At 46.4% G+C, this 26,600-nt stretch overlaps 1 protein-coding gene across 2 annotated transcripts in view; it reads left to right on the top strand.

Annotated features, from left to right (window-relative positions):
* The window catches only part of MYO1F (myosin IF), a 271,660-nt gene that overhangs the window by 137,017 nt on the left and 108,043 nt on the right, over window positions 1-26,600 (top strand). For both annotated transcript variants that reach the window (XM_077476311.1, XM_077476310.1), the window contains exons 3-5: window positions 9,463-9,552; window positions 11,593-11,687; window positions 14,690-14,777. In XM_077476311.1, coding sequence (XP_077332437.1) covers window positions 9,463-9,552; window positions 11,593-11,687; window positions 14,690-14,777 — 273 coding nt within the window. The remainder of the gene's footprint in view (window positions 1-9,462; window positions 9,553-11,592; window positions 11,688-14,689; window positions 14,778-26,600) is intronic.

Raw genomic sequence — 26,600 nt, 5'->3', positions numbered from 1 at the left:
ACTACACCGATGGTACCTAACTCCGCTACGCATCCACAAAATGCATACAGACACAACTCCTCTGTGCTGGAGGAACTGCCAGCACATGGGGAATCTTCTTCATATATTATGGAGTTGTGAAATTATCACCCCATATTGGAAGAAAGTAGAATCCCTGATCAGAGATCTCACGAAGTCTAAGTGTAATCTTGACCCAGGTTTGGCTCTTCTTAGCCTCTCGATAGAGCAATTCCCTCCAACGATGCGAAAAATAGTGATTAATATCCTCTTTGCTGCCAGAATTTCGCTGACAAGACATTGGAAGACCCCCACACCCCCTTCTCTAGAGGAGGTAATTACCAGAGTAAACAACATATATCTTATGGAAAAGATGTTAGCATACAAAGAAGGGGCAATCCCGGGTTTCCATAAATACTGGGGGACCTGGGATTCCTCCAAATACGCCTCTCCACATCTGTGAACTAAGTCATAGATTTTCAGGTTGAATTATATCTTGAAATTAAGTTGCCTGAATTCAAAATGCGGTTCATCCAACTACAGTGTAAGTAGAGGTAACATCACCCACCTTAGCTTAGGAGTAGTGCCCAAAGAGGAATCTATATCTCTGTTGTGTTGAAGTTTCTTGTTTACCGTTTTCCCTATGCCTTATGATCAAGTTTTGCTGTACTAAGTATTAAAACAAATGTGATGCGTGCTTACACGTGCCATCGCCCTTGACCCTCGGTAAGGTCAAAGGATACTAATACTCAGTTAATCCTATTCCAGCGCTAAGCCTGCTCACAGTGTGTACCCGTATGGGGTGACAGGCTAGGTCTACTAGTAGGCCATTTGAGGATTTCAACCTATAATAGTTCTAATAGGATACTACTGTTTCTTATTTCTTTTCTTTGTGAGTACGTGGAACAATGTCTGAATTGTGTATGGTAATGCTGCATATTTCTTGTCAATTGCTGCATACTTGTTTCATACAAAATCTAATAAAAATCTTTGGTTAAAAAAAAAAAAAAAAAAACGCTGGAAACAAATGTGAGTACACCCCTAAGTGAAAATGTCCAAATTGGGCCCAAAGTGTCAAAATTTTGTGGCCACCATTATTTTCCAGCACTGCCTTAACCCTCTTGTGCATGGAGTTCACCAGAGCTTCACAGGTTTCCATTGGAGTCCTCTTCCAATCCTCCATGATGACACAGCTGGTGGATGTTAGAGACCATGCACTCCTCCTCCTTCTGTTTGAAGATGCCCCACTGTGCTTAATAGGGTTTAGGTCTGGAGACATGCTTGGCCAGTCCATCACCTTTACCCTCAGTTTCTTTAGCAAGGCAGTGGTCATCTTGGAGGTGTGTTTGGGGTCGTTATCATTTTGGAATCCCCCCCCCCCCCGGTGGCCCAGTCTCTGAAGGGAGGGGGATCATGCTCTGCTTCAGTATGCCACAGTACATGTTTTCATTCATGGCTCCCTCAATGAACGGTAGCTCCCCAGTGCTGGCGGCAGTACTCATGCAGCCCCAGACCATGACATTTTTTGTGAGATACTGTATATACAAAATGGCAGCCAGAGCCAATTATCATACATTGGGTAGGCTGTCCAGAGGGTTTGTCTGTCCAAACATCTATCCTGTCTCTCAGTGTCCTTGCTCCTAAATTGCATACACAGCAGTAGAATTTTAAACATTTGCACTGAAATTATTCATCCCAACATTCTTTCTTGCCATCATTCAGTCAACTAATTTTATTTGAAAGCCTTTATAATTCCACCCAGACCTGCTATTTGAATGGAATCCCATAAGTATTAAATAGGTTTCATTACAATATGTATGATCTTTCCCGAACAAGAACCACATTCAAGTTCGAAATTTGTTATTTCTTGTTCCTTCAAATTCTCTCAAAACTAGGGTCAAAAATGAACATTGGTTTGACCCCACTGAACCATTAGAGAAGTGAATGAACATTATGAAATCAATAGTTCTCAAACCAAATTTTTCTTGTGTGTACCCACCTTTAGCAATTTTGCCACCTCTGCATCTAATGTTATGAAACAGCATAGTGATTGATATAAGATAATTATGACAAAAATATAAAATTGTGACTACACAAACATCTGATGAGTAACTTCCCAGTAGCAGGATATGCACACGTAGCACTATGTCATTTATTCAATTTTTGGTGTGTGGGAGGAAGATGTAGAAGAGAGAAGCTGTGGTTCACTGTAACTGTCCTTAAATGGGCAACAGAGATGGAGGGAGGAAGAGGTGGCCTATGCAGACACTTTTATTTATGACTATGACCCAACTGTGACACATCTTTTAGGGCTGCAATGATATGCTTTGACAAACAAACATCATATTATTATTACGTTCAAATTGTATACATCTGTGTTTGCTGATTTATCTCATGTTAACAGATAAGCATTTTTCAGCATAATGTTCATTTCCTTTCTTTAAAATCAAAAAATACAATGAAATTATTCTATTATATTACAGGAGATGTGCATACATGGTTGTGGTTTTATTGGTAATAGTTTCATTTTACCTCAAGCATGTATGTTTCACTTACATAGTTGCTATGGTTGAATAAAGTCGCAGGTCCATCCATTTCAACCTATGTGTGTGTGTGCGTTTATGTCACTACTATTTTCAATTTTCCCATACATTGTGTCCCCTAAAAAATACATCTACACGTTTTAGTTTTATTTAGCTACACTCCCCACTGAAACCACCAGCTGTGGGAGGGAGTTACACATCCTTACTGCTCTAACAGTAAAGAATGCCTTATGCAGTTTAGCATTGAACTGCTTTTCATCCAACTGCATTGCGTGTCATCTTTAGAGACCTTAGGTTTAAATAGTTTTCCCCCAATGATAAAGTCACCATTTAAAGATTTGCTTATTGTGATCATATGCCCTCCTAAGTGTCTCTCCAGGGAGAATAAGTTTAATGTGTGTAGAATTAAAGTTTTCTCTCTTGTTTGGAGAAAAAAAGTTTCTGTCGGGCCTTGTCATGGTGCAGCTGAGAAACCACTCTCGACTGTAATCTAAGGGCATCTGCATTTGCCGTAGACGGGTCATCGACGTAGGTGCGTTCCCTGGAGCTCAGTTCTGCTTCAGCCTCAACAATAACAGTGGCCGAGTCAGCCTTGAGTTTATTAATGCGGGCAGTCAGTACCGATCGGACGTGTAATTTAAACGTGTCCCACACTGCCGGAACTGATGCCGTGTGGTCATTATTCTCAAAAAACGTTTTACATTCCGTCTCAATAGTGTCATCATCGGGCAGTAATGTCAGCCAGAACGGATTCAGTCGCCACGCCCGCGGGGGTCTACCAAGGGGTACGTCAAGCACTACAGAGTAGGGGCTGTGGTCCGATAGTAGTCTGGGGCAAAACAATACTTCCTTAAGTCTGGGAGTGAGTTGTTTAGATATTAGTATAAAGTCAATCCGGGAAAGAGAGCCGTGTGTGGGTGAGAAGCATGAATACTCCTTCTTTTGAGGAAATTTGTATCTCCAAGTGTCCACAAGGTGAACAGTAGTTATAAGCCTGGACAGCCTAGTGGACCCAGCTTGCCCCATCATCAGTTCAGGGGGCTTGAGTCTATCAAGAGAGGGGTTAAGCGTAGTGTTGAAATCCCCCAGCCAGACAACAGGAACCGCCTGGTGTCTGGACATAAAAGACAGTCCTTCAACCACCAACGTCATGTTAAATGGGGGGGGGGATGTAAAAAGCCATAATAAGGTAGGGTTCCCCATAGAGTTTAGCATGTAAAAAAACAAACCTGCCCTGTGGGTCAGTAAGGATTTCGCAAAGTTCAAATTGGACAGACTTAGCTACAAGTACCGAAACCCCCCGCGAATGAGACGTGTAGGTGGAGTGAAATGCCCACCCAATCCAAGGGCGTTTGAGGGCCATCTGCAGTCCACCCTCTACATGCGTCTCAACCAGAACCATCACCTCCGCCCTTTGTTTTTTGAGGAACGTGAAGGCTGCCGCGCGCTTAAATTTGTCACGCAGGCCCCTCACGTTCCAAGTAAGAAACCGTATAGACGCCATATGGATACATAGAAAGTAACAAGTGCAGGCAACCCATCGCCACACAGCCCTCCCATAAACACACCCCAAAGCAGTTGTGCTAGGTCGAGCCCGAGCAGGGGCATCATAGACAGCAGTTGAAAAAAACATTCAGGGAAAGCAACACTTAATTTAGGTACATACTCTAACACATTTATAGTAACTGTTTGCATGGAAACCCCAACCAACTCACCCCCCTCCCCCCACCCTACCCTGCACCAACCCCAACTCGTGCGGGTATATTCCCTGAAAAACCAAACACGTCTGGCTGGGAAAATCAGTTTCATGAAATCAATAAAACAGTTAAGAACATTAAGTCTGAGAGAGGGCTGTGGCCACCGGTACCAGAAGGCAAGGTAAAATAGAACCCCCTGTATAGTGGTACACAGTGTTGAACAAGAAAGAGTGTCTGTTGCTGTCCAGCCCCGGTGACCACCTCCCTCATAGCAAAAAAGAGGCCCAGCAGACAGTGGAGCAGTCTTCCGCTGCACCGTGCAATTAGACCGTAGGTCCAACATGTCTTCGGGAGAAAAAAAGAATAAAAAAAGAAAAAGTATAAACCAAAAAAGTTTTGAAACAAAGCAAACAGGAATGTACTGCAGAAAGGGTCCCTCATCAGGGACACTAGACAAAAAAAGGGGAAAAAGTTGATGCATATACGTTGACACCAGCAGCATGCGCATATGTTCCAGATTCAAGAAGTTCAGCAGGTCACACTGCAGTAAGAGTTTAAAGAGAGAGACCATAAGCCCCGGGTGCAGGCTCCCTGAGCAAAACTAGAACAGTACAAAAAGATCAGGCAATCTGTCAGAGTTCCAGGAGCCCAGGGGTGGGATAAGAAAATTGGCAGCTTACATGTCCCAAGGAGTTTCAGGCGGCTCAGTCACGAGGCGCCCTGCGTTCCAGCCTTGCTATAACCTCTCTGGGTTGTTCAAAGAAGAGCGCCCGGTCCCCTGCCTCCACCCTGAGGCGCGCAGGGAAAAGCATAGAGTATTTCACTTGCTGTGCACGCAATAATCGTTTGGCCTCCATGAAACCCTGCCGGCGTTTCTGGACGTCCGCGGAGAAATCAGGGAATATTGCAACTTTAGTATTGCCCACAGGGATATTACCCTTTTCCCGGGCCATGCGGAGGGCAGCATCTCTGTCCTTATAGTTCAGGAGTTTTGCAATAAAGGTGCGTGGAGGTGCACCCTGAGGTGGAGGCCTGGCAGGCATGCGATGCGCGCGTTCAACCGCCAGCATGGGGGTGAAAGACTCTCTACCATATGTGCTTATCAGCAATTGCTCCAGAAAAGTTGTGGGGTCCTTACCTTCAGCCCCCTCCGGAAGACCAATCAGTCGGATATTGCATCTGCGTATGCGGTTTTCCATTTCGTCCTGTTTAGAAATCAGGAGGTCTATTTGCTTCTGCATGTGGTCAGTGTCATTTTGCAGAGGTGATAGAGCATCTTCCACATGGCTGATACGGGTCTCAGTGTCTCTCACCCGGTCCCGCAGCTTCTGGAAATCTTGTCTTAATAAAGAAATGTCCATTTGCACCTCCTCAATCTGGGATGTAAGGGACGTGCGGCATAATGTAATGGCTTCAAGAAGCCTGTCTGTGTCTCCCGCCACACGCGGCCCTCCCGGATCCTCCGCGCCGCCATGTTCCTCCCCCTCCTCACTCACATGTCGGCGGTACTGGGACAGCCGTGCCGCCGCTGATCGCTGAGATTTTGAGGGAGACATATGCTCCGGACTGAAGGGATGCCTGCCAGAAGTATTAAGGTGAGTATCGGTGCTGTGGTGTCACAGGATCAGCGTGGGAGACAGGATTCCTCGGCGGAGCTCCGGAGACACGCGTCCTACTCCATGCAGGTTCAGGCCACGCCCCAAAGTTTTCTCTCTTGAGTAAACACACTTCTTAATGCATGCTATTGGTCTCTCAGCCTTGCTAGTTATTCATTATTGATCATTTTGATTATTTGGATGTGCGATTAGCTGTCTTGTTAAACAGCACAGGGCCAAGTTAAACCATAAAAAGGAGAGATGCCCACTATCAGTGGCGGCCCATCCATAAGGGGTGCATGGGTTTCCGCCCCCTAATCCACATGCAGGGTGGGGCGCATGGATTCCAATGGGGGGGTTTGAAGCATGTGATTAGAGCCAGAGGCTCTAATAGGCTTCAAAAAAAGGTTGGCTCGGGGCACAGAGAACTGCGCTCTGAGCCCACGCAGTTGTGTGCCAATAGCGAATTAATATTTGTTATTTTTACACTGAATCTCCTCTCCCCCAATTAGGAAGCAGGTTCTGAGACCCATTTCCCGATTGTCCAAAAGAAGAAAAGATCCTATTGGTCTGGGAGGAGGAGGGAGGAGACACACGGCTGGAGGATGAAGCACAGCCTGAGTAGACGGAGGACCGACCGACCCACCCACCAGCCGCCACTGCTTCTCTCCTCTTCTCTCTATTAAATGCAGTCTCTCTGCTCCTTCCTCTCTCCTGCTCATGTTGTGTCTCTGGTTCTCGGTCTGTTGTTTTCTGCCCACCCCCAAAAAATTTAAAAAAAAAACAGCCGCCACTGCCCACTATGGATGCTTCAGTGAGGGAGGGAGCAACTGCAAAATATTTATACAGTATCAACTAAGAGCTTATGGACAAACACAGTAAGAGGCGCAAATATGCTGTAGCATAAAAATTGTGGTGGTTTTCCATACTGCAGGTGGTGCATACAGCTCGCCATAGAAGTGAACACAACTGTACTTGGGTTAACGGCACTGATTTCTCACATCGGCAGGTACTTATGCATGTACACATGACATATTTCCTAAATGTGTAAGTTCAGTATGTGCATCATAAACGCATGTACGTGTACAGACAGCTTGCATTGCTGGCTGTAAGCTCCACCTGTGGTACCCTGGACATGGAAGACTGTCAGGAGCTTTACGCTAATGCATAAATGTGCCTCTTAACATTCATTTGTTCAAGCCCTAATGAATTAAAATGCTACCACATGTTTTAGAAAGCATGACCATGGTTAAAGATAAATATGAGCAACATCTGGGTATAAGGATTACACAGTGGCCTAGAGCACTGGTCTTACATTTTGCTGCATAATGATCTATAAATATTTTTCTTGTTAATATTTCCAGACTGAATTGAAGATAATAGTGATGCACCCTTACTTAAAAACAGATCTGTCAGGTTTTTATTTCTACCTCTGCCCTTAGGGAGATTCACCTTTTTTGTTTGTCATGTTTACCATTATCATTGAAACTAAAAGAAAATCCCCAAAATTAGTTTGACGTTATAACAGTAATAGAGGGGAAATCTTACAATGGGGACACTAGTTCTGGTGACCTGAGTTGCCCCAAGAGATTCCCTTAACTTGCAGGGATTTGGCCTACATTAACAGGGCAGCATCTGAAGAAGGCATGGCTGACTGGCAGGGTGGCACAAGCGACATTAAAGGAAGCTGACCAGGTCCTTAAACCCCATACACACGATCAGAAATTCTGCCAGCAAAAGTCGGATGTGAGCTTTTGGTCAGAAATTCCGACCATGTGTATGCTCCATCGGACTTTTGCTGGCAGAATTCCAGCCAGCAAAAGATTGAGAGCAGGTTCTCTATTTTTCGGTCAGAAAAAGTTCAGATTGTCTGTACAAATTCCAATGCTCAAAATTCCTACACATCCCCGGAAACAATTTGACGCATGCTCGGAAGCATTGAACTTAATTTTCTCGACTTGTCATAGTGTTGTACGTCAACGCGTTCTTGACGGTCGAAAGTTCAGAGAACTTTTGTGTGACGTGTATATGCAAGCCAAGCTTGAGCGGAATTCCTTCGGAAAAACCATCCCTGTTTTTTCCGATGGAAAATCTGCTTGTGTGTACGGGACATTAGAGTTGTTCTGGAGGATAGTAATGCATACGGCAGTGTCCCTAGTCTCTCCCTAATCACACAGAAACCTTTCCCTAAGGCTAGCTCTCTGCCAGATGTGGATCCTTTCCCTACACTGTCCACTTAAAAATGCTTGCCAAATCCACCTGGGCACTGAAAATTATTAACACTGCCCGTATTAAAGATGGCTACCAAGGTCACTTAGTGTGTCCAGTCAGACTGCTGTTCTCCTGGTAACACTTTTGGAGTCTGCAGAGGTACAATGTTCCCCCCACTGGCCTACAAGTCTAGACACGAGTAGTTTTCTTTATGACATCCTTAATGAGCAAAGCAACAGGTTCACTTCATTGCCAATCCTCCAAGCCCTTCAATCACCACCACCAATACTTCTACTCACCCTCACTTTGCTGCCTCACTGTTTTGTTCACACACTGAAGAGAAAAGAAGAAAAATATACACAGTGTTATATACTTTCTCCCTGCCTGATGTGTGCCCCCTGAGCCTGGCTGTTTTAGGAAAGCAGTGTTGTAATAAGGTAAAAAGGGGAGTCACATGCTCTCCTATACCCAGCAGTAAAAGCTATTTTGCTTTCTCTCTGGTTGTCAAGCTAGGCAGCAGAGAATAAAAGCAAAGGTGTGTATAAGCTCTTGGGATAAGGGAAGGGGGCAGGTGGGCAATAAGTATATCTAAAGTAGGTACTTGACACCTATACCAGTGTTAAACCAGGAGAAATAAAATACTGGCCGACATTTTGCCAGTGTGTATGTCGGTCTGCCTGACAGAAGCCGCCCGTTCAGCCGGCATCTGTCAGACGTGCATGCTGGAAACCAGCAGCCAACTGACTCTCGACCAGCGCTCTCGGCCAATGCCACAGAGCATTGATCAGAGTGTTCTGGCAAGGGGGCTTTCCCTCTGTCAGAACACAACAGCTCAGTGGGGGAGATCCCTGGACTAACCTTGCATGGTTAGTACTGTGGCTCTCGGCCGCAGCTGTCAGGTTTTTTTTTTTCGAGGCAACACATGGGGTTGCACGAGAAAAAAACTGTAGAGTATATTTGGCTTTATTGGGGGTCTTCCAAAACACAATGCACTGTACACACATTTGCATTTTTGTACACTGTCCCTACAATTTATAAAGACTGGCGCAGACAGATTTTGCTAAAGTGTCTCTCATGCATTCTAAAAGTGGTAAAGAATGCGTCAAATTCATGTACCTGTCTAGAACATGAATTTGGGTAATGCTGAGCCATTTTCAAAATGCACGCAAGACACTTACATTTGGAACTTTCAATGTGGCACAATGTAAAAGTGGTGCATTCAATGCGATACAATGTAAAAGCTACCTGAATCTGGTGTACGAGTCACTGGCAGAACCAAAACTGTCGCAAAATGCATCATGATTTTGGCACAATACATTAATAAGTGGGGTTAACACCAGAAAAGTGTTGCAGCAGCTTTATTGAATTCCCCCCAGAAGTTTCTATCAAAGTTTATGTTTTCCTTAACTTTGTTACCAGACATATATAGGCTCTGTCCTCATCTCTGTTAACCCATTTAAGCAGATGCCTTATTTCACAGATCGAGAAATTGAATTATACCAAGGGGCTGTAAGTTACACAGTTTACATACTTCTAAACAATGGTGCTTTTGATGTACTGTAAATTAATCTTGTTATTTTAGCATATATTTTTTTCTGCCACTATATGTTTTATTTTACCTGTTTATCCTGATATGATTGAGATCCTAAAACTCACCGCCAAACAAATAACTAAACAATATTTCCAACCTCGGTTCTCAGGGGATATATGACCAATTATGTCTATTTAACTGTATTATACCAATACCCTGTTTCCCCGAAAATAAAACCTAGCGTGATTGTCGGTGATGGCTGCAATATAAGCTCTACCCCCCAAATAAGCCCTACCTTGTTTCCCAAAAAATAAGCTCTACCCTGAAAATAAGACCTACAATGACTTTAACTAGGGCTTATTTGGGGGGTAGGGCTTATATTGCAGCCATTACCGACAATCACGCTAGGTCTTATTTTCGGGGGGAAAGGGTATGTCCTGTTATGTGAGTCTGCCTATAAACTGCTATGAATACTATCATCTATCTATCTATCTATTATCTATCTATCTATCTATCTATCTATCTATCTATCTATCTATCTATCTATCTATCTATCTATCTATCTATCTATCTATCTGTCTATCTATCATCCATCATCTAATTATTGTACTTTTAAAAGATTCAGAAAGCAATGAACAGAGTATAAACAATTACAAGAAACAACCTTGACACATTACATTTAAAAAAGGGAATGTTTGGTCCAGCCAAGATTTTTTTTATCTGCATCATTATTAATGAGATAAGCATGTATATTTGGTCTATACATACCTATAGATTTGGGCATGCTCTATGGCTTGTGCATGCACACACTTACACTTTTTGCATTCTTGTGTAAGCTTGTTTTTTTTTTATTTCTTTTGTCACATTTTTTTCCCATCTTCTTGGTGCATATTTATTCTCTTTTTTATTTTTTTTCAGACTTCATGTGTCACATGCTTGTTTGTAGACAATGAATGAAAAAAGTATTGATGCCGCAAACAGCCATGCAACTAGTATTTTTAAGAGGGTTAGTAGGGTCAGCCTACAAAACTCTGTTAGTACTGGTTTCCTTTAACATGTCAGGCAATCAGTGGCATTGGGAGGGGGGCTAAGGGGGGCTGGAGCCCCCAGTGGGCCCCCAAAAATCCCCGGGTCTCAGGCATTCGCAAATGTATTATTAGCCCCGAGCACTACCGGGGACTGAACTGACCCAGAGCGCGGCCGAGTGACATAGCAGGTCCCGCCTTCTGGAGTCTGCAGCACCTATGATGGACGTCCCACTTGTCCAATGCCGGGACCGTGAGACGTGTGACGTCCATCATAGGTGCTGCAGGCTCCAGAAGGCGGGAATTAAAATGCGGCTGTGTCACTATGAGAATATCCCCACTTGGCGCTCAGGCGGGTAGTTCTCTTCACACTACGACTGAGCTGCAGGTGGAGCCATGGGTCATGGTCACCTTAAGTCTGACGTCACGTGTAATGTGTCAGGTAGGTCAGTGCATGTCGGTCTGTGTCAGGTAGGTCAGTGTGGGCTCAGGTGGGTCTGGGTCAGTGTAATGGTCAGTGTAGGTCAGTGTGGGTCAGTGTAATGATTAGTGTGGGTCAGGTAGGTCAGTGTGGGTCAGTGGAATGATCAGTGTGGGTCAGGTAGGTCAGTGTGGGTCAGGTAGGTCAGTGTGGGTCAGTCAGTGTAATGGTCAGTGTGCATCAGGTAGGTCAGTGTGTGTCAGGTAGGTCAACGTGCATCAGGTAGGTCAGTGTAGGTCAGTGTAATGACCAGTGTGGGTCAGGTAGGTCAGTGTAATGATCAGTGTGGGTCAGGTTGGCCAGTGTAGGTCACTGTAGGTCAGTGTGGGTCAGGTAGGTCAGTGTAATGGTTAGGTAGGTCAGTGTGAGTCAGGTAGGACAGTAGTAGTCAGCATTGACCTTATCGGGCTCGGACTTTGGGCTGAAGCCCCTGGTCTTTTTCCCACCTAGCAACACCCCTGCCGGCAATATTAATGGCTTTTTATAAAACTGTTTTTTTTTTTCGTTCTCAGGCACAGTATGAGAATCCTCCCCATATCTATGCATTAACAGACAACATGTATCGTAACATGCTGATTGATAGCGAGAACCAATGTGTCATCATCAGGTGAGGATATGATTGAGTGTCTGTTATTTTTTTGTAAGTACTTATTTTGTTAAGTATTAAATACATTCCAATTCTTCAAAACAAAGTCCTACATTTCTTTCTAAAGCAGCCACAGGCTAGTAAAATAGCCTGTTCCCTGGTAGCAGCTGCAGAGTGGGACTCTCTTCATGTGGAAGCAATTGCTGATTGGAATCTCTGTCTTGGACTCAGCAGTGGGTGTTGAAAGTTAAGGCTAGCTATACACGGTGCAAATTTCTTCCCTGTAACCACAGGTTCCCCCATCAACACAGATAGTGCTGACAGGGGGGAAGACAGTGATTATTGCTAGCGACTATAGCAGCCACTAGCCATAATCACAAGAGAATCTGGCAGGCTGGTTGTACCCAAGTTGATTGATTGATCAACTTGATACATTGAGCCTGCTCATGAATGGTTTCCAATCTCGGCCAGTTCCTGCTGAATCGGCAGAGGTTCGAACCATGTATGGCCAGCTTTAGAGATCACTGCTTCCCAACAGAGAACAAAGGTCCAACTCTACAACACAGACTTACTACTCAGACTGTGGCTGACTCTTTTTTTTTTACATTGTCTTTATTGAAACGTCTTTGCTGTAGGGGTACAAAACAGGGACATACCCCAGCCAACTGTTGCACATAGCCATGTGCATAACAAAGTACAGCTCGCAGTTTACCTTAAAACTAAACACATCTAACTAAACACAACACAACCATTGCTCAGGTTATATAAGGTAGAATTCTGATAAGAAATATTGTTTCTTGGAGGACCTTGTCTCTCTCTTAACTGTGAACCCTGGAAGCTATAGGAATATTTAAAATTAGATGTGGTTATTTTGACTTCTAGGTCTACACCTCCACTTATCTATTTAAGGCAGGCATATGCAATTAGCGGACCTCCAGCTGTTGCAAAACTATAAGTCCCGTCATGCCTCTGCCACTGGGTGTCATGCTTGTGGCTATCAGAGTCTTGCTATGCCTCATGGGAATTGTAGTTCTGCAACAGCTGGAGGTCCGCTAATTGCACATCCCTGATTTAAGGTATGGACCTCAGCTTTAACAGAACCAGGCAGATACAGAGGAAATCTAACCGGGTTAATCCCCTGAGGGCTGATCATCTGTTGTGGACTCTGAGTCTGTCCACAAGTGGCAGACTTTCTCATATTTTTGGGGCATCCTGAAGACAGATACATTGCTTTATAGAGGGGTATTATTTTGCTAACTAATTGCTTCCATGATGACAGGGTGCGGGGATTGGCTGAGACTGTGGCTGATTTTTAAAGAAAACAAACTGCAAGAATTTGTTACCTCTTTTGTTTCGATGCACCTAGAATGTATTTAACTCATTTAAACTAAAAGTTCAATTGGACTTTAAAGCGCTTCCGCTCATTTGTCTCCTCTCCCCCTCTGGTGCCGCAGTTAGCACATTTCGGGGGGGAGGGGGGACAGGATACTGGTCTTTGAAAGGTATCCTGTTCCCACTTCCTTGGAGTCCGGGCCGTGGCCCGTGACATCACCGCGGGGCTCCCTCCTCCTCTCCCGGTCACCGGGCCAGTAGGAGAGAGGAGCGGGGCCTCTCGCATGCGCAGTAGGGTTCCTGGTGTGAAGCCGTAAGGCTACACTGCTGGGTACCCTAACCCGCAATGGAGGCGGCATGCACCCGACAGCTGATGGAAACATAAGCTGTGGTGTCAACATTGCTGGACTCCAGGACAGGTAAGTGTCCTATTGTTAAAAGCCAGCCACCGCAGTATGTGCAACGGCTGGCTTTTAATATTTTTTGGGGGGAGGAACATCACTTTAAATGCATTTTTTTACATGAAAACAGTGTAAGTACCTGAATTTGACATGTAATTAGCATCATGTAGTCCTTTGTACAGCAGAGAGAGAGAGAGAGAGAGAGAGAGAGAGAGAGAGAGAGAGAGAGAGAGAGAGAGAGAGAGAGAGAGAGGTGGGGCAGGGCTGGAAGGTAATCTGGTGTTCTGCACACAAATGACAGGGAACACAATGATATGAAGAAAGAGCCAAATAAGCAGAGAGATGACCTCATCAGTCTTCTGCTGCGCTGTATATTTATTGTCCAGTCAGCAGACTGGGGGTGTGGCGAGGACACCGCTTTATGCCTTTTAAAGCAGAGTTCCACCCAAAAATGGAACTTCTGCTTTAAGGGAAGGTGACCCCCTGACATGCCACATTTAGCATGTCATTTTTTTCGGGGGGAGTGGAAATCTTCTTTTTAGAGGTTTCCAGCTCCCTCTTCCTCCCGGGCCACCGCGGAGCCAGAAGTAAGTTCACCTCGCCCCCCTCCCTCTCAGCAATCATCTGGGACACGTCACAGGTCCCAGATGATTGCCCTGCCAGTCACGGTGCAGCTCGTGCATGCACAACGCCGGCACCGCAGGGAGGAGGGGGATACGAGCGGGGCTTCGTTCACCCGCTTCGCTGGACCCTAGGATAGGAAAGTGTCCGATTATTAAAAGTCAGCAGCTGCAGTATTTGTAACTGCTGACTTTTGATTTTTTTTATTTTTTTATTTGGAACTCCGCTTTAAGGTCTCATTCACACCATACATGCAGAAAAACTGATGGTGTGGTGTCAACTGGGCACATAGAGAACAATTGTTTTTTGTTTTGTTTTTTGTGCCATTGCAGAATGCATGCAGAAAAACTGACGTCCCTGCACATGGTGTGAACGAGGCCTAAAGTCTAAGCTGTAGGAGGAAGTGGTGTTATCCACCTGGCTATGCTGTGTAATAGGGCTGTGTAAATCTGAGGAACAGATAAACAGAAAAACATATCTTTTGATAGGTAAAACAATGTCACTATATATATATATATATATATATATATATATATATATATATATATATATATATATATATATATTTCATCTGTGTATTTAGTTGTTTGCATTGATTTCAGCTTTCAGTGATAATGTGCATATTTCAGCGAAAGAATGAAATATTAATGTCATGTTTTGCTATTTCAGTGGTGAAAGTGGAGCAGGAAAAACTGTGGCTGCAAAGTACATTATGGGCTACATATCCAAAGTGTCTGGAGGAGGAAGCAAAGTGCAGGTATGCTGAATCATTATCAGGCATTATGTTGTTCTATTATCTCTGGGCAGAAGATTTTTATTTTCTAATCAATATTGGGGTCAAATCGTTTTCAACTGCAATGATGAAAAAAAAGCAGGATGGAAATTTTTTCTTGAATGAACAAATTTCCAACAGTATATGTGGTTTTTGATTGAGAAATTACAATTATTCCAAGATGGAATGTTAAAAGTAGGGATGCACCGATATCGGTATCGGTATTTCCATGAGTACTCATGAAAATTCTCCCGATGCCGATACTTTGCAATGCGATTTGCATCCATACAAAATGAATGGGTGCAAATTGCACTGCAAAGAATTGCATGCAATTTGAACAGTGCAATGCAATTCCTGTCCGAATCGCATGGGGGTTTCCAGCACTGTTCCTGTATGAACGCAGGCTGAAATCACTATGACAAGCCTGGGTTCACACAGGAGTGGTGGGGAAGCAGCATGCGATTCGGACAGGAATTCATTTTGCATGGACGCAAATCACACTGCAAAGTGTCGGTAGATGGTATCGGGAAGTACTTGACTGAAAGTATCACATTTTCCTATTGCAGCGAGCACGAGAAATAAGCGACAATGTTGCCTCTCTAATAAGGCCGGCATGGGTTCCCCTCCAGTGGCATAACAGGCCCTTAGGTCTGGTATGGATTTTAAGGGGAACCCACTACCCCAAAAAAACGGCATGGGGCTCCCCCCCCAAAAAAATATCAGACCCTTATCCGAGCATGCAGCCCGGCCAGTCAGGAATGGGGGTAGAGACGAGCAAACGCTCCCCCTCCTGAACCATACTAGGCCACATACCCTCAACATGGGGGTGGGTGCTTTTGGGAAGGGTGGTGCACTGCGGCCCCCCCACCTCAAAGCACTTTTCCCCATGTTGATGAGGACAAGGGCCTCTTCCCGACAACCCTGGCCGTTGGTTGTCGGGGTCTGCGGGCGGGGGGCTTAACGGAATCCAGGAGACCCCTTTAATAAGGGGGCCCCCAGATCCCAGCCCCCCACCCTATGTGAATGAGTATGGGGGTACATCGTACCCCTACCCGTTCACCTGGGGAAAAAAGTGTCACTAAAAAAACACACTACACAGGTTTTTAAAGTCATTTATTAGGCAGCTCCGGGGGTCTTCTTCTGACTTCGGGGTCTTCTTTCAACTCTTATCACTCTCCGGTTCTTCTCCGTGCTCTCTGGTTCTTCTCCACTCTCTCCAGCCTCTTCTCCGCGCTCTCCGGCCTATTCTTCCGCTCTCCGGTTCTTCTGCCGGCTCCTCTGCTATCTTCTTCCAACTCTTTTGCTAGCGGTGGTCTGGTTTTCTGCGTCCTTCTTCCCTCTTCTCTTCTTCCGATGTTGGCACAATGCTCTCTCCCGCTGTAATGCCGTGTGCGAGGTGCGCGACCACTTATATAGGCATGGGGCGTGGTCACCGGGTCATGTCACCCGGTGACCCCACCCCTTATGACGTCAAGTCCCAGGGCATGCTGGGACTGTGACGTCATAAGGGCATTACAGCGGGAGAGAGTGTCAACATCGGAAGAAGAGAAGAGGGAAGAAAGACGCAGAAAACCGGGCCACCCCTAGCAAAAGAGCTGGAAGAAGATAGTGGAGGAGCCGGCAGAAGAACCGGAGAGCGGAAGAAGAGGTGGAGAGCGCAGAGAAGAGACTGAAGAGAGCGGAGAAGAACTGGAGAGCGTAGAGGAGTCAGAAGAAGACCCCCGAAGTCGGAAGAAGACCCTGGAGCTGCCTAATAAATTACTTTAAAAACCTATCTAGTGTGTTTTTTTATTGACACCTTTCTCCCCAGGTGAATAGGTAGGGGTACGATGTACCCCCATACTCATTCACATAGGGTGGGGGCCGGGATCTGGGGGCCCCCTTATTAAAGGGGGCTTCCGGATTCCGATAAGCCCCCCGCCCACAGAGAAGAGGCCCTTGTCCTCATCAACATGGGGACAAGGTGCTTTGGGGTGGGGGGGGCCGCAGTGCGCCCCCCTTCCCCAAAGCACCCCCCATGTTGAGGGCATTCAGCCTGGTATGATTCAGGAGGGGGGCGCTCACTCATCCACACCCCTTTGCCTGACCAGCCATGCTGCGTGCTCGGATAAGGGTCTGGTATGGATTTTGGGGGGACCCCAACACCGTTTTTTTGGCGTAGGGGGTTCCCCTTAAAATCCATACCAGACCTAAGGGCCTGGTATGCGCTTGGAGGGGAACCCATGCCAGTTTTTTATTAAAAATTTGGTGTGGAGTTCTCCCTCAAGATTCATACCAAACACAGTGCCTGGTATTGGCGGGGATCCAAGTTGGATCCCTGAAACCAGTGTGAACCCGGCCTCAAAGTCAGCAATGCTTGTCGCTCATTGGGAAAGGAAAAAAATAATTTTTTCTTTACCGATGCGAGCCAGCTCGGCGCTGGCTCCCGCATCGGGGCTCGCAGGGTGTCAATCTCCCCGATAAAAGCAGCGAGATTGACACAATATAGCGGTCACCTATGGTACTGGTACTTGTACTTGCTGTTAAAAAAACGGTATTGGTGCATCCCTAGTTAAAAGCAAAAAAAATTTTGACGTAGTTAGTAATCTCAAGAAAATGTGGGGTATCAGGCGCTACCTAATAATAAAGGGGAGGACCACCCTTATTTCCACTAGACCAAGTGTCACCTCAAAACAGTAGATTATTAGTATACATAAACCTTTCTATATTCATTGAGAGTAATCGAGTAATCGCAATAAAGATTCAATAGATTGTGAATAGGGATGAGCCGAACACCCCCCGGTTCGGTTCGCACCAGAACTTGCGAACGACCCCCGCGTTCGGTACGAACGTTAGAACCCCATTGAAGTCTATGGGACTCGAACGTTCGAATTGGAAAGTGCTAATTTTAATGGCTAATATGCAAGATAGTGTCCTAAAAAGGGTTTGGCGACCTGCCTCCTGCCTCAGGGGACATGGGTCACTGCAAAAAAAAGTTTTAAAAACTACCGTTTTGGCGGGAGCACTGATTTTAATGACGATTAAAGTGAAAAAAAAAACGTGAAATATTCCTTTAAATATGGTGCCTGGTGGGTGTCTGTAGTATGCCTGTGAAGTGCCACGTGTTTCTCGTGTTTAGAACAGTCCCTGCACAAAATGACATTAAGCGGAAATAACACCATTTAAAACTGCTTGCGGTTTTAATGTTATATCTGGTTCCTGCAATATGGTTGAAAATCATTCAGAAAAATGGCATGGGTAGCCCTCCCTGCCCATTACCAGCCTATTTGGGTCTTGTACGCATATTAAGGGGAACCCTGTACCCATATTAAAAAAAGGAAATGCGTGTGGCCCCCAGGCCCTATATACTCAGAACAGAAGTATACAGGCGGTGCAAACAAGACAGGGACTGTGTAGGTTTGTTGTGTTAAGTTGAATCTGTTTGTCATTTTCAACCGGTACATTTTTAAAGTGTAGCTCCAGTCAAAAAAAATTTTTTTAAGCTTTTTGGAAAACATAGGGAAGGGTTATCACCCCTGTATAATTTGTTTTGTCGTCCATCTTTTTTCATCTCACTTGCTGTTGTCTCCTTCCGTTTGCAAGTAGGAGATGTTTGTAAATTGGATGTTTGAAAGTAGGGGCCTGCCCTATATGCTCTGCAGAAATGGCAGAACAAGGTGTTGGTTTTGCAACAACATTGTAAGCCCTCAAAGTGACTCTTGGTGGGCGCTGGAGCGCCCTGCTGTGAACGATTATATCAAGAATTGTAATTACATGCCATTGTTGAACAGTGGTAGAAAAATTGACCTTTGGTGGTTGTGGTGCTGGTGCCACAACACTATAAGTCCTCACAGTTACTCTGGGTGGGCACAGGAAGGGGCCCTCCTGTGAAATATTATATCAAGAATTGTAATTACATGTCCCTGTTAAACAGGGGCAGAAAAATTGGGCCTTAGGCACTGGTGCCATCACACTGCAACCTCTGCCATACACTCTAGTTTTATTGCAGGAATTAGCCCTGCTGCAAAGCATTGCATCAAAAATTGTACTTAAACGCCCCTGTTAAACAGGGGCAGAAAAATTGGGCCTTAGGCACTGGTGCCATCACACTGCAACCTCTGCCATATACTCTAGTTTTATTGCAGGAATTAGCCCTGCTGCAAAGCATTGCATCAAAAATTGTACTTAAACGCCCCTGTTAAACCGGGGCAGAAAAATTGGGCCTTAGGCACTGGTGCCATCACACTGCAACCTCTGCCATATACTCTAGTTTTATTGCAGGAATTAGCCCTGCTGCAAAGCATTGCATCAAAAATTGTACTTAAACGCCCCTGTTAAACAGGGGCAGAAAAATTGGGCCTTAAGCACTGGTGCCATCACACTGCAACCTCTGCCATATACTCTAGTTTTATTGCAGGAATTAGCCCTGCTGCAAAGCATTGCATCAAAAATTGTACTTAAACGCCCCTGTTAAACAGGGGCAGAAAAATTGGGCCTTAGGCACTGGTGCCATCACACTGCAACCTCTGCCATACACTCTAGTTTTATTGCAGGAATTAGCCCTGCTGCAAAGCATTGCATCAAAAATTGTACTTAAACGCCCCTGTTAAACAGGGGCAGAAAAATTGGGCCTTAGGCACTGGTGCCATCACACTGCAACCTCTGCCATATACTCTAGTTTTATTGCAGGAATTAGCCCTGCTGCAAAGCATTGCATCAAAAATTGTACTTAAACGCCCCTGTTAAACAGGGGCAGAAAAATTGGGCTGCTGGCATCACCCAGAACCAAAAATGTTCTTCCAACATATCAGCGGAGGAGGAAGAGGATAGACAATCAACATAACAGGACAGTCACTCAGCATCAGCATAGGCAGTCTTGAAGGGATGTGGTATTTCAAAAAAAATTATTCGGTTACATCAGCTTCAGGTGCTTGGTAGCTGTGGGTGATCCAAGACTGATTCATCTTGATGAAGGTCAGTCGATCAACTGATTCAGTGGACAGGCGCACCCTGTGATCGGTAACGAAGCCACCAGCAGCACTGAAGGTGCGTTCCGAAAGAACGCTGGATGCAGGACAGGCCAGTAGCTCAATTGCATACTGTGCAAGCTCTGGCCAGTGATCCATCCTCAAGACCCAGTAAGCCAGAGGATTTTCAGTGGGAAAGGTGTCCAAGTCTGACCTTGCCCCTAGGTATTCCTGCACCATGTAAATTAGACGCTGGCGATGGGTGCTGGAACCAATCATACCTTGGGGCTGCGGACTAAAAAATTGTCTGAAAGCATCAGTCAGACGGCCACCTTCTCCACCGCTCCTTCTGACTGATGCCTCAGCAACACGTTGTCCAGGACCAGGAGTTTGTGACCTCCCAGTCTCTGGGAACGCGTTGCACAGAGCTTTCTGCAAGGCCTCCCGGAGATGTCTCATCCTCTGCTCCCTCTGCGATGGCAAGATAAGGTCGGCAACCTTACCCTTGTACCGTGGATCAAGGAGAGTGGCCAGCCAGTAATGGTCCCTCTCCTTGATCCGAAGAATACGAGGATCCTTCCGCAGGCTTTGCAGGATCAGGGAGGCCATGCAGCGTAGGTTAGCTGAGGCATTCGGTCCGGAGTCCTCTGGGTCACTAAGGACAACATGATCCGCAGCTACCTCCTCCCAGCCACGTACAAGTCCACGTGTTTCTTGGGACTGTAAATCATCCCTATAAGACTGCTGCTGCTGATGCTGAGTGCCAGCCTCCACCTCCATGCTGACACAATCATCCTCCTCCTCCTCTTCCTCCTCCTCACCCTCTTCCTGTGTGATGGGTGGCACAGCAGGAACACTGTCTGGATAAAGGGGGCCTTGAGAGGCAAGGAAGTCCTCCTCTTCCTGCCTCTGTTCTGCCTCAAGTGCCCTGTCCATTATTCCACGCAGCGTATGCTCCAAGAGGTGGACAAGAGGTATAGTGTCACTGATGCATGCACTGTCACTGCTCACCATCCTTGTGGCCTCCTCAAACGGTGACAGGACAGTGCATGCATCCCTGATCATGCCCCACTGGCGTGGTGAGAAAAAACCAAGCTCCCCTGACCCTGTCCTGGTGCCGTAGTCGCACAGGTACTCATTGATGGCCCTCTGCTGCGTGTGCAGCCGCTGCAGCATGGCCAATGTTGAGTTCCATCTGGTGGGCATGTCACATATAAGGCGGTTCTTGGGCAGGTTCAACTCCTTTTGGAGCTCAGCCAGCCGAGCACAGGCATTAAATGATTGGCGGAAATGCACACAGACTCTCCTGGCCTGTTTCAGGACATCCTGTAAGCCGGGGTACCTGCCCAAGAACCGCTGCACCACCAGGTTAAGGACGTGAGCTACACAGGGCACATGGGTCAGTTGTCCCTGTCGGAGGGCGGAGAGGAGGTTGGTGCCATTGTCGCAAACCACCATTCCTGGCTTAAGCTGGCGTGGTGTCAACCACCTCTCGGCCTGCCCCTGCAGAGCTGACAAAACATCCGCCCCAGTGTGGCTCCTGTCCCCCAAACAAACCAGCGCAAGCACGGCATGGCATCGTTTTGCCTGCGTACTTGCGTAGCCCCTGCAACGCCTACGGAGCACCGCTGGTTCTGAGGACAGAGCACTGGAAGAGGCCATGGAGGAAGAAGAAGAGGAGGGGGTGGAGGAGAGAGGTGTGTCACAACCAATAGTAGCATTTTGGAGGCGTGGTGGCGGAACAACCTCCAACACTACTGCACCTTGTCCTGCATCCTTCCCAGCAGCCAGGAGAGTGACCCAATGGGCCGTGAAAGACAGGTAACGTCCCTGTCCATGCCTGCTGGACCATGAGTCAGCGGTAATATGCACCTTACCGCTGACCGCCCTGTCCAGCGAGGCAAGGACATTGCCTTCCACATGCCGGTAGAGAGCCGGAATCGCCTTCCGTGAGAAAAAGTGGCGTTTGGGGACCTGCCACTGAGGAACCGCACATTGTACAAACTCACGGAAGGGGGCCGAGTCTACCAACTGAAAAGGCAGCAGTTGAAGTGCTAGCAATTTAGCCAAGCTAGCATTCAACCGCTGGGCATGTGGATGGCTGGGAGTAAATTTCTTCCGCCGGTCCAGCAGCTGGGGCAGGGACATTTGTCTGCTATAATCGGACGTGGATGTACCACTAGCAGAGTTCCCGGAAGCACTTGGCTGTGACACACCTAATTCTACACCTTCATTCCTCTCAGAGCAGGTTTCAGAGAGGACTGAAGGTCTAGTGGGGTTGGAGATGCCAGCTGATGAGGAGCAAGGAGAGGTCCGCTTTGTTCTTTGGTGTGGGTCTTTGAGGTATGCTTGCCAACGAGCTGCATGGCAGGTCAACATATGTCTGGTCAAGCATGTGGTGCCCAAGCGGCTGATGTTTTGGCCACGTGAGATACGCTTGAGACATATGTTGCAAATAGCAGCGGTGCGATCTGATGCACTCGTCTCAAAAAAGGCCCACACCAAAGAACTTTTAGAATAACGCGCAGAGGAAGCGCTCTGCGCAGAGGAAGCGCTCTGCGCAGGCGGAGCTCTGCGGTGTGATTCAGTCGGTGTGCTGCCCCTAAGCTGGCCCCCGGAGGGCATCCTGCCTCGTTGGACATGTGCCTCCTCCTCCTCCTCCTCCCTCCTTCCAGGCACCCACGTGGAGTCAGTGCCCTCATCATCCCCTCCCTCTTCATCGCTGTAGCAAACCTGGCAGTATGCTGCAGCTTGTGGAACATGACTGCCAGATTGCTGTCCTTCTTGAGCATCCCCTCTCTCTGTGCTCACGCTACTGCCTTCCTCTAGCTGAGTGTCATCATCAGAGCCCACCAAACACTGGGCATCCTCCTGGAGCATGTACCCAACACTGTGCTCAAAGAGTTCAGGAGACTCCTCAGGAGGACGTGGTGGGTCTAGGGAAGGAGTCACTGATGATGACATTGAGAGGAGGGACGACGATGTGTTGGCAGCTGCTTTTCTACTACCCTGAGACTGGGTGAGAGAGGATGAGGAGGATGAAGAGGGCTTGGTCATCCACTCTACCAAGTCGTTGGCATGTTGCGGTTCAACATGTCCAGCTGCAGAAAAGAAGGACAAGCATGTCCCATGGCCACGTGCTGATGACAATGCACCGCGTCCACGACCAGCACTGTTGTCTCTAGACACAGAGCCTGCTTGCCCTCTTTTATCGGCTCGCGCCTGTCTGCCTCTCCTTGCTGGCCTTCCAGACATGGTAATGGCCTGAAGGGAGTTGGGTAAAACAGTAGTTGGGTAGTTTATATTGTGCTGGAGGCACACAACACCCACTAACTCCTGCAGATGCCTTTTTTATAGAACAGCAGAGTTAAAGGGGTATATACAGATGTATACTGTGCTGTGCTGGAGGCACACACAACTTCCAATAACTCCCGCAGATGCCAATCGGGCCCAAATAGAGAACAGCTATGTAGGTGGATAATAGCGGTATGTACTGGGTACAGAGCAGGCACACAGCACGCACTATCTCCTGAGTGACACTACTGACTGCAAGCTCTATTGTTAAAGATGGACCACTAGCTATATAGGTGAGGTGAATATCACGGTGTATACTGCGGTCAGGGCACGCAGACAATAACAAGAAAACAGCAGAGTTAAAGGGGTATATACAGATGTATACTGTGCTGTGCTGGAAGCACACACAACTTCCAATAACTCCCGCAGATGCCAATCGGGCCCAAATAGAGAACAGCTATGTAGGTGGATAATAGCGGTATGTACTGGGTACAGAGCAGGCACACAGCACGCACTATCTCCTGAGTGACACTACTGACTGCAAGCTCTATTGTTAAAGATGGACCACTAGCTATATAGGTGAGGTGAATATCACGGTGTATACTGCGGTCAGGGCACGCAGACAATAACAAGAAAACAGCAGAGTTAAAGGGGTATATACAGATGTATACTGTGCTGTGCTGGAGGCACACACAACTTCCAATAACTCCCGCAGATGCCAATCGGGCCCAAATAGAGAACAGCTATGTAGGTGGATAATAGCGGTATGTACTGGGTACAGAGCAGGCACACAGCACGCACTATCTCCTGAGTGACACTACTGACTGCAAGCTCTATTGTTAAAGATGGACCACTAGCTATATAGGTGAGGTGAATATCACGGTGTATACTGCGGTCAGGGCACGCAGACAATAACAAGAAAACAGCAGAGTTAAAGGGGTATATACAGATGTATACTGTGCTGTGCTGGAGGCACACACAACTTCCAATAACTCCCGCAGATGCCAATCGGGCCCAAATAGAGAACAGCTATGTAGGTGGATAATAGCGGTATGTACTGGGTACAGAGCAGGCACACAGCACGCACTATCTCCTGAGTGACACTACTGACTGCAAGCTCTATTGTTAAAGATGGACCACTAGCTATATAGGTGAGGTGAATATCACGGTGTATACTGCGGTCAGGGCACGCAGACAATAACCAGAAAACAGCAGAGTTAAAGGGGTATATACAGATGTATACTGTGCTGTGCTGGAGGCACACACAACTTCCAATTACTCCAGCAAATGACAATCGGGCTCAAATAGAGAACAGCTATGTAGGTGTATATAGTGGTATGTACTGGGTACAGAGCACGCAGACAGCACGCACTAATACTACTGACTGCAAGCTCTATTATTAAAGCTAGATCACTAGCTATATAGGTGAGGTGAATATAGTGGTGTATACTGCGGTCAGGGCACAGACAGTAACCACTACACAAGAGCAAAATAGTAAATCAGCCAAAAACGATTGGTGTGTAACTGTGTTGAAGGTACACAGAACACCCACTGCTTCAGATGCTAACAAACACTACACGAGGCCGCCTGAAAGGCAGCTTTATATAGTGTGGGGCGTGCACTACACAGCCTGAGCTATGATTGGCCACAGGCAGGATGCCTGTGGCCAACCATTGCTCTCCTCGCTACTGGCGCTGCGATTGGCCAAGCATGCGGGGTCACAGTGCATGCTTGGCCAATCGTGAGACAGCAATGCATTGCGCCATCGCAATGCATTGTGGGCCACACGAATTTTGCCGTGAACGGCCCAAACGTTCGGAATTCGGCGAACGCACGAACGACCGATGTTCGAGTCGAACATGCGTTCGACTCGAACACGAAGCTCATCCCTAATTGTGAATAAGGACCTACAGAAACCCATATAAAGTGCTTCTGTGCAAAGGTAAGTGCCACATATAATACTTGATGCGAATTACATTAAATTCACACAATTCCCTATGTGTGTTGAATAAATCAACATTAATGAACTACAAACTTTCAAATGATCACACTAAAGTGCAAACTTATGAAAAACCACACAGTATGGTTATAAAATTTGTAAACAGTAACTCCAAACCTTATATACCTAATTGTGCAAAATTGCAAAAACCCCTAGCTGGGTGTGTGTGCGTGAAATATGTATCAACCAACTTACTTATATATCATAAACAAAAAATATATATATAAATATGTGCATAGAAATAGTAAATAAAAAATAAATTTGAATTAAAAATAAGGGAAATAATAAAAAAATTTTTTTTTTAAAACCAATGATGAATAAACAATAAAGCCAAAATTAAAGAAAACAAAAACAGAAAAAAGAAAGATCCAAAAAAATGTCTATTAATGTCCACACGTGAAAAAACGAAAAAAATAGATAAAATGAAAAATCAAAAAAGATCCTTGATTGTGCAAATCCAGCAGAAGGAAAGTGACTTTTGTGCTTGCGACTATGTTCTTCAGGTGACTGCGTGCTGCCCCACAAGGTTCCCCACTCACCAGAAAGATACACCCCTGCAGGGGTACTGTGCCTTCAGATCAGTCTTTGTGTAATTCCAATATTCAGATCCATATGCGATACGGTTGCTCCAAAAGATACACCCCTACGGGGGTACTGTGCCTTTAAATACGATTCCGGTTCTCAGGCACCATACACGATATCCAAAAAAGGGGGGAGTCCAGTTTAATCTGCAACAAAGTACCCCGAATTAGAGGGTCCTACCCTAGTAATAGACTGAAAGGACCCGTGTCTCAACCATGGGAGACAAACTGTGTTCCACCACATAGAGGAGTTTGTCTCCCATGGTTGAGACACGGGTCCTTTCAGTCTATTACTAGGGTAGGACCCTCTAATTCGGGGTACTTTGTTGCAGATTAAACTGGACTCCCCCCTTTTTTGGATATCATATATGGTGCCTGAGAACCGGAATCGTATTTAAAGGCACAGTACCCCCGTAGGGGTGTATCTTTTGGAGCAACCATATCACATATGGATCTGAATATTGGAATTACACAAAGACTGATCTGAAGGCACAGTACCCCTGCAAGGGTTTATCTTTCTGGTGAGTGGGGAACCTTGTGGGGGAGCACGCAGTCACCTGAAGAACATAGTCGCAAGCACAAAAGTCACTTTCCTGACAGACTCCATGGCAGCAACGTGTGGGTTAAGTCCCGCCTCCACTACCCATAGGACACTACTCCCATAAATCTTTGCTCCCTGCCCCTGGCCGTGTTCTTTTTTTGTCCTCCTCCGAAGGACCCAGAAGTGGTCTTCCTACCTGAAGATTTATCGTCCCCACGATCGAGGTCGGCCGGTCTGCGACTCTGGGTCTGGAAAAGTCGCATTACTCCGCTAAGCCCTAGCTATTAGCAGGGTATGGAGTGGGCAGTGGAAGAGGCGCTGTGAAGAAGCCCATGTCCTGGCCACTGGCAGGCAGGCTGCGCATTGGTCGGATAGCCAGCTATTAGCAGGTGACCTGTTTTGCCCCCTGGAAAGTCCGGTGTCATCTTACCTTATCTTCGGCCGAGT

The sequence above is a fragment of the Lithobates pipiens genome, unplaced genomic scaffold, assembly GCF_037356315.1.
Source record: "Lithobates pipiens isolate NorthernLeopardFrog02 unplaced genomic scaffold, aLitPip1_a1.2 Scaffold_13, whole genome shotgun sequence".
NCBI lineage: Eukaryota > Metazoa > Chordata > Amphibia > Anura > Ranidae > Lithobates > Lithobates pipiens.
This window is presented reverse-complemented; position numbering and strand designations above follow the sequence as displayed.